Source organism: Camelina sativa, chromosome 9 (assembly GCF_000633955.1).
Source record: "Camelina sativa cultivar DH55 chromosome 9, Cs, whole genome shotgun sequence".
Classification (NCBI taxonomy): domain Eukaryota; kingdom Viridiplantae; phylum Streptophyta; class Magnoliopsida; order Brassicales; family Brassicaceae; genus Camelina; species Camelina sativa.
The window spans coordinates 22,220,170-22,229,841 of NC_025693.1; the positions used below are offsets into that span (position 1 = coordinate 22,220,170).

The 9,672-nt window shown below is 36.9% G+C and overlaps 4 protein-coding genes across 6 annotated transcripts in view; 1 reads left to right on the forward strand and 3 right to left on the reverse strand.

The window, feature by feature from the left end:
* LOC104711734 (probable envelope ADP,ATP carrier protein, chloroplastic) overlaps window positions 1-2,430 on the forward strand; it is a 4,691-nt gene extending 2,261 nt beyond the window's left edge. The window contains exons 2-10 of the mRNA XM_019229296.1: window positions 233-289; window positions 383-445; window positions 550-606; window positions 928-1,011; window positions 1,217-1,285; window positions 1,362-1,474; window positions 1,573-1,742; window positions 1,872-1,950; window positions 2,133-2,430. Of these exons, the coding sequence (XP_019084841.1) occupies window positions 233-289; window positions 383-445; window positions 550-606; window positions 928-1,011; window positions 1,217-1,285; window positions 1,362-1,474; window positions 1,573-1,742; window positions 1,872-1,950; window positions 2,133-2,238 (798 nt within the window). The 3' untranslated portion in view covers window positions 2,239-2,430. The remainder of the gene's footprint in view (window positions 1-232; window positions 290-382; window positions 446-549; window positions 607-927; window positions 1,012-1,216; window positions 1,286-1,361; window positions 1,475-1,572; window positions 1,743-1,871; window positions 1,951-2,132) is intronic.
* Window positions 2,486-4,726, reverse strand: LOC104711733 (high mobility group B protein 1). Of its 2 annotated transcripts, XM_019229297.1 has the most exons (9): window positions 4,661-4,726; window positions 4,527-4,574; window positions 4,116-4,191; window positions 3,748-3,870; window positions 3,588-3,645; window positions 3,450-3,494; window positions 3,070-3,150; window positions 2,933-3,001; window positions 2,486-2,815 (listed from the first exon to the last, which is right to left on the reverse strand). In XM_019229297.1, exons 3-9 carry the CDS (start codon window positions 4,181-4,183, stop codon window positions 2,723-2,725), a joined length of 537 nt encoding a protein of 178 aa, XP_019084842.1. In that variant the 5' UTR covers window positions 4,184-4,191; window positions 4,527-4,574; window positions 4,661-4,726; the 3' UTR covers window positions 2,486-2,722. The 2 variants fall into 2 exon arrangements, with proteins under 2 accessions (XP_019084842.1, XP_010426766.1); XM_010428464.2 differs by lacking the exon at window positions 4,661-4,726 and having other exon boundaries at window positions 4,527-4,647.
* On the reverse strand, window positions 6,355-7,971 carry LOC104711736 (clathrin light chain 3-like). The gene is made up of 3 exons (XM_010428466.2): window positions 7,540-7,971; window positions 7,003-7,156; window positions 6,355-6,881 (listed from the first exon to the last, which is right to left on the reverse strand). The coding sequence occupies exons 1-3, from the start codon at window positions 7,854-7,856 to the stop codon at window positions 6,576-6,578; spliced, it is 777 nt and encodes a 258-aa protein (XP_010426768.1). The 5' UTR covers window positions 7,857-7,971; the 3' UTR covers window positions 6,355-6,575.
* Window positions 8,254-9,672, reverse strand: part of LOC104711737 (sulfate transporter 3.1) — a 5,854-nt gene continuing 4,435 nt past the window's right edge. The window contains exons 9-13 of one of the 2 annotated variants that reach the window (XM_010428467.1): window positions 9,427-9,654; window positions 9,029-9,219; window positions 8,867-8,952; window positions 8,712-8,788; window positions 8,254-8,612 (exon numbers count right to left, since the gene is read on the reverse strand). In XM_010428467.1, coding sequence (XP_010426769.1) covers window positions 8,427-8,612; window positions 8,712-8,788; window positions 8,867-8,952; window positions 9,029-9,219; window positions 9,427-9,654 — 768 coding nt within the window. In that variant the 3' untranslated portion in view covers window positions 8,254-8,426. The remainder of the gene's footprint in view (window positions 8,613-8,711; window positions 8,789-8,866; window positions 8,953-9,028; window positions 9,220-9,426; window positions 9,655-9,672) is intronic. The other variant, XM_010428468.1, reaches the window with a different exon arrangement.

The window sequence follows — 9,672 nt, forward strand, 5'->3', positions numbered from 1 at the left end:
CCGACGATGGCTCAGCTCTTGAACAATCCTCTTGCTATACTTGCTCTCGTCCCCAAAGATGCCGCCATCTTCGCCGCTGGTGCTATCGCCGGAGCCGCCGCTAAAACTGTTACTGCTCCTCTTGACCGTATCAAGCTTCTTATGCAGGTTTTTATATCCCGTACACTCTTTTAAGCTTTAATGTGTTACAGTAGAAGAAGATGAAGGTGAACCTTGTTTTAATAATCTGCAGACACAAGGTATACGACTTGGACAACAGAGTGCAAAGAAGGCTATAGGATTTATAGAGGTAATGTTCGTTCGTGTAATGTGACTTATTAGTCTTTCTTCATGTTAGAGATAATTCAAGAGTTTATTTGGAAATGTATTTTTTTTTTTGTAGGCAATTACTATGATAGCTAAAGAAGAAGGAATGAAAGGTTACTGGAAGGGAAACTTACCTCAGGTTCTCTTTAACTGTTTTCTTGTTCTGAAACTTGTGTTTGCGTGTTTTCAATAATGTTACCTCTGGAGTTGTTTTGGGTATTGAGTTTGAAAATGTGGCATCAGGTTATAAGAGTGTTACCTTACAGCGCGGTTCAGCTTTTGGCTTACGAGAGTTACAAGGTGAGTCTCTGTGTCATCTTTTTGGCTTATGTATTAAACAGACATAATAATAGATTGTTTGTACAAGCATAACTTCAAGATGATAAAATATATCTGAATTGACATATTAGTTGCTAGATAGATTATCCAGAGGGAGCTTGTGTGAGAGTTAGATTATATGAATGTCTTTAGGAAAGTTTGCTTGATTGCATTAGCTATTTTTCTTGTTACCTGTATTGAAACTGATAACATTCAGCTTAAAGCAAGAGTTCTACATTTTTTTTGCTCTGTCTCTCTATTAATTTGTGTCCTTTGACTGATGCTTCCTTATTTTGAATTCAGAATTTGTTCAAAGGTAAAGATGACCAGCTCTCAGTAATCGGAAGACTTGCAGCAGGTGCTTGTGCTGGCATGACTTCTACTTTGGTAAGTGATTGTAGTTTGATATATTTACTGGTTAGTAAATTATTAAGATTACCTATCTATTTGTGGAGCCTAATTCTTTCCTCTATCTGGTTCCATCAGTAGCTCACATCCTTATGATGGCTGTAATGATGTATGTCTGAAATATAGGCACAAAATGCTCTGTCTACTTGATCAATCTGATTCTTGCTTTTCGATTCTTATGCAGTTGACATACCCTCTAGATGTTTTGAGATTGAGGTTGGCTGTTGAACCTGGGTACCGGACAATGTCTCAGGTGAAATGGTTTTTCATTTTATCATTCCTGTTCATGCATTTATTGATAGGCATTGTACAATGTAAACTTCTTGCAGGTTGCTTTGAGTATGCTCCGTGATGAAGGAATCGCATCTTTCTATTACGGTCTAGGACCTTCCCTAGTAGGGATAGCTCCATACATTGCTGTAAACTTTTGTATTTTCGATTTGTGAGTTTTCTAAACTTTCGTTCTTTCTGTTTTTAAGTACTCATACCAAAACAAGTTGAACCGCGCTAAGATATCTCTTTTGCCCCCCATGACAACAGGGTGAAGAAGTCTTTACCAGAGGAATATAGACAGAAGGCACAATCTTCTCTATTAACAGCTGTTCTTTCAGCTGGTATTGCAACACTGACATGTTACCCTCTAGACACTGTGAGAAGACAAATGCAAATGAGAGGAACTCCATACAAGTCAATTCCAGAAGCATTTGCTGGTAGAGTAATCTATTTCTTCATGCAACTCATTATAGCAAGATCTTCATCAAAAGATACGGTCTATTTACTCACAGTGCATGTTGTGTATCAAGTTTTGAACTGAATCATCTTTACATCTGGTTGTGCAGGAATCATAGACCGTGATGGGCTTATAGGCTTGTACCGGGGCTTTTTACCCAATGCATTAAAAACTCTTCCAAACAGCAGGTTAGACTTCTGATGTCAGATTGCTGTTTTGATAATATTGTAATCAACCTGTATGCCTTCAGACTCTTTAGGTCTCTAACTTGGATCTTTGAGTATTGTTTTAATCTAAACGTTAGAAACTCACATTGCAAATAAGTAGAGGCATGCTAAAACATCCATTGCTGTTTATGTTTATTTTGCAGCATTAGGCTGACAACCTTCGACATGGTAAAACGCCTTATCGCCACAAGTGAGAAGCAGCTTCAAAAGATCACCGATGATAACCGGAGTCGAGACCAAGCTCAATAACCATTTTTGGGTCATAATTGTTTCACATGAAAATTTTGGAGCCGCTAGGATAAATTATGCTCGAGTGCTAGTTTTACATTTTATTGAGAAGTTTACATTGTTAGAGCGAAACAAAGTTTGGCTTTTCACTTTGCAAGTTCACGTTTGCTATGCCTATTCGGCAAAATTCCTGTCGGAAATTCATTATATCAACCACTTTGAAAGAACCTTGAGAGTCAAGAGATCGGAGATACATTTGCAGGGAGAGTTTATCATATATGCCTATTGTGTTTTGATTTGGATGATCACTAAAGCAGCCATTGTTACATTTTGTTGTGCAAAAAAGCTGAAACAAACATCCCGAGAGATGCTAACAACTGTTTCGCTTTCTTAGGAAAAGGAAAAGAAAAAACACACGATTTTAGATCTATAGTTTACCACACACAAATTACACGATACACCCTCGGTTAAGTTTGAGATACAAAATCCTATTTCCATCCCCAGTTTACTCTTCTTCATCGTCGTCCTCATCATCGTCATCATCATCTTCGTCCTCTTCTTCATCATCACCTGCTACTTCCTTCTCTAGTAGCTCTTCCTGCAGAGAAACATGAAGCCAACCATACATATTCAGAAAGCAAACACTCACTACAAGAGAAAATGGGTCGTGTATAAATACACTAGAGACACTTTACAACGTTTCATGGAATTTTACCTCCCCACTGGCTTCATCTTCATCATTCACCTCAGATCTAGACTTTTCGGATTCATCACTACCTTCCTCCTGCTCCCATTGCAAGGAAAAAAGAGTTAGCCATGTAAATATTTTTATAGGAAAGGCTTAGGGCTTACCATGTTTTTGTTGTATGCATCCATTTGCTTCTCATATTCAGCTTTCCTCTTTGCAGCTTTCTCTTCATATGGAGCTTTTTCCTATGAAAGGAAGAGGTGAAACACATGTCAACGTCACAGTAGAATCCTTTTTGGTATAAACATCACAACTAGGTGTTGACAAGTAATGTTTTATAACCAATGTTTAACTACGGATTAGTTTAGTTGGTTTAGGCTCTCTGCTAGCAAAATCCAACACACGCTATTCTGCTAATTATCAAAATAGAATGTGGTTGTATGAACAAGGCGGCGCAATTCAACTTATAAGATAACTATTTTTCTTTGAAACAGTTAATTCCATCACAGTATCAGAGAGAGAAAAGTTCGACAGATACACTTACAGCTTGAGACATTGACTTCCATTTCTGGCCTCCAGCTTTCCCAACCTTCACAAGGAAAAGACAAGGTAAGACCATAATAACTTCAAATAACAAGGACTAAGTACGTGTAAATTTTCAAGGAATCTCCCAAATGCTTACTGCAGAGACGGCCTTCACATTTGGATTTTCTTTCTTAAATGTTACCCTAAAATCTTCTCTGAAACAAGAAACAAGAAATCAGTAAGAAACTTTTAGGAAGTTGAATAATACAACTATACAAGTGGGAATCTCTTTCAAGGAAACCATCCAGAATACTTACAGAAAGACAAAGAAAGCACTAGGAGCTCTTTTGGGTTTGTTAGGATCCTTTTTGGCCTTCTTCTCTTTACGAGTCTCTCGTTTGCTAGCCTTCTCAGCTGGTGCCTTCCTCTTTCCCACTTTCCTGAACCAAACAAACAGACAGACAACAAACCTTTTTTGTTACTAATAATATACAAAGCAACAAATGCTAAAAACGGTCTAACCAACCAAAGCTACAAAATCAACAACGCCTTAATGATCACAAACTACTTGAATTACAGCTGAAGCAAAGCCAGTTTTGAAAAGGATACTTGAAAGGCCAATTTCAGCAAGACACAAACTCTCATCATAAATTACTCTATAAAGCTTTGTATTTGGCGATCAAACCTGTCATCGGCTGGCTTCAAGGCTTCTTTTGTGGTCTTAACTTTATCTTTCCCCTTTGCTGTTTTCATCGCAGCAACTACATAACCAACCGAAATCGAAATCATATCTCTTAGTATAATTTTGACAATTTCATCTCAGATAATTTATAAAAACAAAAATTTGTCAGAGCAAATTCAACATATAATAGAACACAGAAAGTATAAAAGCCAAACCTTATCATGAAAAAAAAAAAAAAAAAAAACAGATGAGAGGAAAAAAAACAAATTCAAAGCTCAAAAGATACTAAAATCCTCAGCTAACACTCAAATCAATCAAGCTCCAGATTCTCCACATAAACAAAAAAAAAAAGAGGGCAAAACGTAAAACAATTATTCGAACAGATTCAAATAATAAAGGAAAAAAAAACATTACCGTAAGAGTAATTCGAGAAGAAGAAGAAACGGAAGATCTCAGAAAACCCTAGCAGAATCAGAAAACGATCAAGAAGAGAGCAGCAGCATAAGAGATGAGGGGAAAAAAGCAAAGAGATGCTTATTACCGGTTACCTGTTAAACCTAGAATTGGCGATCACCGGTTCAATTAAAAAAGGAAGAGGTTCCAGTAATATTCCAGGTGCTTTTACCTGCTATAGCCGGTTTATGTGATCATACTGAATGAAGGTCGTTGATTTGAACGGTTGCGATCAAACGGTTGCCGCCAAATGATACATTACAGAGATTCGATAAGGATGCGGATGCGAATGCGATGCGACTAAAATGTGTCACGTGCGGTGTGTGTATCTTCTTTGGGCCTGACTTAATTATTTGGGCATAGTTTAGGCCTGTCTTCAATCAATAATAGCTTAGTCCTAGTCTCCTAGATATAATTTCTACTAATTTATTGGATTAGTCAATTTTTTTTTTTTTTTTAACCAAACATTAATAAAATTAAAAAAGAATTCCAAGATTGGTGACCCAAACTGGAGGATAAAAGTTTACAAAAATAGTTTCAGAAAGCAAAGTTCTTGACGACCGAGCAAGACAATCAGCCCTTGAGTTGAAGTCTCGTGGGATCCTAGCTAGGGTGAAGAAAGGGTAAGAGGACCAAAGCGATAAAAAATCCTCTAGGAGATTCGTAAAGGCCAGTCCTCCGGCGTCTGCACCATCCGTACTAGTTCGGCACAATCCGTCTCAAAAACCTGGCAGTCGACTCCAGCCTCCAGTAAAGACTCCATAGCCCAGATAAGTGCCTGAAATTCCGCATGCAAGGGAGTAAGGCCTCTTCTATGACTCCGAGCTCCCAAAAGAAGCGTTGAATCCTCGTCACCGCAGCACCACCAGCCTAGACTCTGGAAAGGATCTGAACATTTCCATGAACCATCAAACTGACACCAGGGAAAAGAACCTCTGTTGTCCAACAAAGGCGGAGGGTCCAGATATCTCACCGAATAAGATTTGGCCTCCTCCCACAATAATTTTTTGGTATCCGCTTGATGCAAGATATCAATTTTATTCAATTTTATTCTATACACTTAAACCTCTATAAATTAATATTCTTTAAAATAATATTTGCTATAAATTAATAATTTTTTCCGGTTCCGATTGGGCCGGTGTAAAAAATGACACAATTCGATAAAATAATAGTATAATATTTTTTAAAAATCTTATGTAAAAATATAATCCCATCAAAATCATAAATAAATAATGATATAAACTATATATATCTATTTATATATATATATATATATAAGAAAATTTAGTGAAATATGACTCTATTGTTGTTTGTCTATTCTTGAATTTGTATTCTAGTTGGAGATTATCTTTAGTCTTTTTTATTGCATCAAAAACTTTAATTTTGGTGTTGTTTTCTCAAATCGCATCAAAAAATTGTAGAGAATTCTATATGCGATAACTGCTTATGTACATGTAACTGGTTCTAAAGGTACCGCAATATCTTTTTTGACTTCATCATTACCATGAGGGATAATAGCATCAATTTCTTAAAATTTTCTAACATTTCTTTTTTTATCTGGATAATCTAGTAAACTATTGACATCGATCCGATTACGATAATTAATATTATAAATTAAGAAAATACTATAAAAAATATGAATGATAACAATTGTACCTTATTTTGTAATAGAAAATTTTCAAAATTATGAAAATGAAAAAAATTATTTTCATAAATTAATACTTATTTTATAGTCTCGATCTTATTTATTAATTTATTGAAGTTTTACTGTAATTATAATAGACCGGGGGGTCCACACGCATTTGTATGATTTTATTGAATACTTATATTAATGTACATCAAAGTTGAAAACTGTATGGGAAAAAGCCAACAATGGTAAAGACTAAAGAGTAAGACCATAGGCGTAAGCCAAAACAAGCAAAATTCGGGACTGAACATGTGGAAGCTTAACAAATCAAAAGACGGTTTACGCAAAATAAAGAAGAAGTTAACTTGTCGCACAAACATAAACTACAACTTCTCTGTAGCTGTGACCTGTTCACTGATCACATTCGAGTCAGCTCCGGATGGTGAGGGTGATTTTGGCTTCATATGAGTTGGTGGATTGTGTTTGAGTTTCGTGAGCACTTGACGCATACGAGACAGATCAGTGGGCTTCCCAGGCTTTGGTCCTTGGATCACAGTTATAGCTGGCTTCTTCTTGTTCTTCCCTCTACTCTCTATAACTGGTACTTCACGAGGAATGAGTTCCGCAATCGCCTTCCAATTGTTTTTGTCAGCTTCAGCGTAAAACTTTTCTTGATTCTCCAAAAACAACTGACCAAACAGAAAAAAAAAAGACAACTGTTATAGAACTCAGAATCCAATGTTCTTGGACCTACTCTACAATAATCTTGAATGATAAAGAATAAAAAACAAGTGTACAAAGAGAAATCACCTTCTCTTTCTCGCGGTTAGATTTCATGTTGTTTTCAATAGTAACGTTACGCTTGCTATAGAAGTCAGCCTTGTATTGATCTGCTGTTTCTATAATTTGCTGAACCATCTCTTTCTCTTTCTTTTCTTTCTCTTCCAATCTCAGAGCATTTAGCCTTCAATTACACATCACAACAAGACTTTTTCATATAAGCTACTCATCAATATAGACATATAATCAATAATCATAATCAACCACACAATCACATAGACTACAATAACCAAAAGATTCCATCTAATTTACTATCTTGAACAAACTAAGAGATTCCATGTAATAATTTGGTCAACGTTTGGAGTCAAGAACTTAGACTAAGTCAATTGCTATATTAAGGTTTTAAGCAAATTATAAAGACTGGTCCAAAACTCACGAAAATCTCTAAGAATCGAATCCAAAAAAAAAATTCAAAGATTATATAATTATTTTGTTTAAGAAAACAGAGTGATGAATCAAGTAGGGTATCAAAAAGCTTGCATGCACGAAGAAAGCTTTTTTTTTTACCTTCGCCACTCTCTAAGAGCAAAACCCTCTTCTTTCTCCATATCCGATGGAGGCGGCAAAATCGAACCGTTCGTAGCATCGGAACCGTTTATGAACGGCGGAGTTTGAGTCTCCGGTAAATCCCCTTGATTGGACAGAGGAGACGAATCGTCGCCTGGTAACTCTTTCTCCGGTTGAGCATCAAAATCAGAGAAGGACGAGTCAAACCGCTGAGACTGGAATCGAGACTCGTAAGCCGTGTAGTTACCACCATCACCACCCGTCGAAGGGTTTGACTCACCGAGTCCTGACTCGTCGTTGCTCAAAGATGACGACATCTCTCTCTCTCTCTCTCTCTCTCTCTCTCTCTCTCTAGGTTCTGTTTTTTTCTTCTTACAAAAGTCTTCTTTGCTCTGCTTTTGGTGTCCGTGTCCACACTAGGTTTTTCATAACGAAGCATTCATCTACGTGCCCTTTTATAATTGGTTGTAAAGTAAAAGACACAAAAGTAATGAAAAGGATACATCGTGAGTATCGTGAATCTCTGCCTCTATCTGATTGTACGCTTACGTGTCTTTTTTTGTATGGAGCAAAGAAGCTTCGTATGGTAGACCTTGACGTACAGGATTATTATCGACAAACCCCTAGCCTGATGGGCTTTTATTTATACACTTTTGTGGCCCTTTTAAGATATGCTGCTCCAAAAATTAAAATGGCAACTTTCAAACCGAAGTATACCATCCGAACCAACTTCTTCCGAGTCCTTGAAAACATCCATATATATTGCATGTGACTTTGACACACAATGACACAATCAATATTACAAAATGTGTTTCATGTTTTACTTGTTTCCTGATATACGAGTTTACATCGAAACTACTTAATAACGATCGAGTAGTCACAACAAACTATACGTTGTTCCAAGGCTCTTTAGTGGAGGCTGGTTCGTTTTTAAACGTGTGAAGCATAAAGCTACAAGCCTCCACGGCTTCTCCTACAGTTAAGAACATCCACTCTTTGCCCAAATGATCACCGATAAAGTTGGATCTGGTTAATTTCTTTACTACCTCTCCTTTTGGATTTGCCAGTACCAACTGTGGGATTATAATACAACAAATAGAAATCATATGAGGTAATGGATTACGGATAGCATATCCTTAAAATGTAATTATATGGCTACGTATTGTGTTTACCTTTAACGCCCTTCTGTCGATGACTTTCTTAATTTCCTCCATCATACTTATACCGCTTGTGTCGATATTACCAACAGCTGTTTTGTTCAAAAAACATACAAAGTAAGGAAAACAATACTAGCTAGTGTCAGAGAAAATCAAGATCATATCATTACCGGACATATCGAGTATAATATATTGTAAACTGCTTTCTCCTGATTGTTTGACTCTATCTTCCTCTTCATCGATCCACCTAATGATTCTGTAAATGTATTGAAAACATATTCAAAACAAATCCTCAATCTTTGGCATGTATATACGAATGAAAGTTAGGTTACCTTTCACGCAAGTAACTGGCGTTGGCAAAGTAGATGGGAGCATCAATCTCTAAAATGAGAAGACCAGGAACGGTTCTTGAGGAAGGGTACTGCTCAGTGTTCCTATAGATCATGCTGTTTGGTATGTTTCCCTTCACCGCCGTTTTTGGCCTCGACACAAATAGCAACAACCTTGCTATCGATATGGCCACCTTCATCACGGCGAAAAAAAAAATCTCATTTCAAAATGTATTGAAAAACTATTTTCTTACAGTTGCAAAATGTCTTTAAATATTTTCGTAAAATTGCAACTGTGTAAATGACAAACGCAAATAGAAAATCAAAAAAAAATCAAAAAAAAAAAAGAGATAATGAAGTCTATGTAAATTCGGCACTATATATAAGATATATTTACTTACTGCGACGACGAGTCCAATCTCTACACTGCCGAATACGACCCCAACGTAGGCGCTCATGCAGACTAGGAAGTCGAACTTATCGACTTTCCAGAGATGGATGGCAGCTTGATAGTCAATGAGTCCGAGCATTGCGGATATGATGATGGCCGAGAGGACGACGAGTGGTGTGTAGTAAAAAAGCGGCGTGAGGAAGAGCAGTGTGATCATAACCGCAATTGCCATAACTATGTTGGACACTGCCGTCTT

Bases quoted from the DNA above. Each gene is read 5' to 3' on its own strand.
- LOC104711733 (XM_019229297.1), bottom strand. From the start codon at position 4,183: ATGAAAACAGCAAAGGGGAAAGATAAAGTTAAGACCACAAAAGAAGCC. The intron at 3,871-4,115 runs GTTTGATCGCCA...TGTTTGGTTCAG, and splicing joins TTGAAGCCAGCCGATGACAG to GAAAGTGGGAAAGAGGAAGG. The intron at 3,002-3,069 runs GTAAGCCCTAAG...CAATGGGAGCAG, and splicing joins ATGCATACAACAAAAACATG to GAGGAAGGTAGTGATGAATC.
- LOC104711736 (XM_010428466.2), bottom strand. From the start codon at position 7,856: ATGTCGTCATCTTTGAGCAACGACGAGTCAGGACTCGGTGAGTCAAAC. The intron at 7,157-7,539 runs GTAAAAAAAAAA...GTGTAATTGAAG, and splicing joins GCTCTTAGAGAGTGGCGAAG to GCTAAATGCTCTGAGATTGG. The intron at 6,882-7,002 runs GTGATTTCTCTT...CTGTTTGGTCAG, and splicing joins CTAACCGCGAGAAAGAGAAG to TTGTTTTTGGAGAATCAAGA.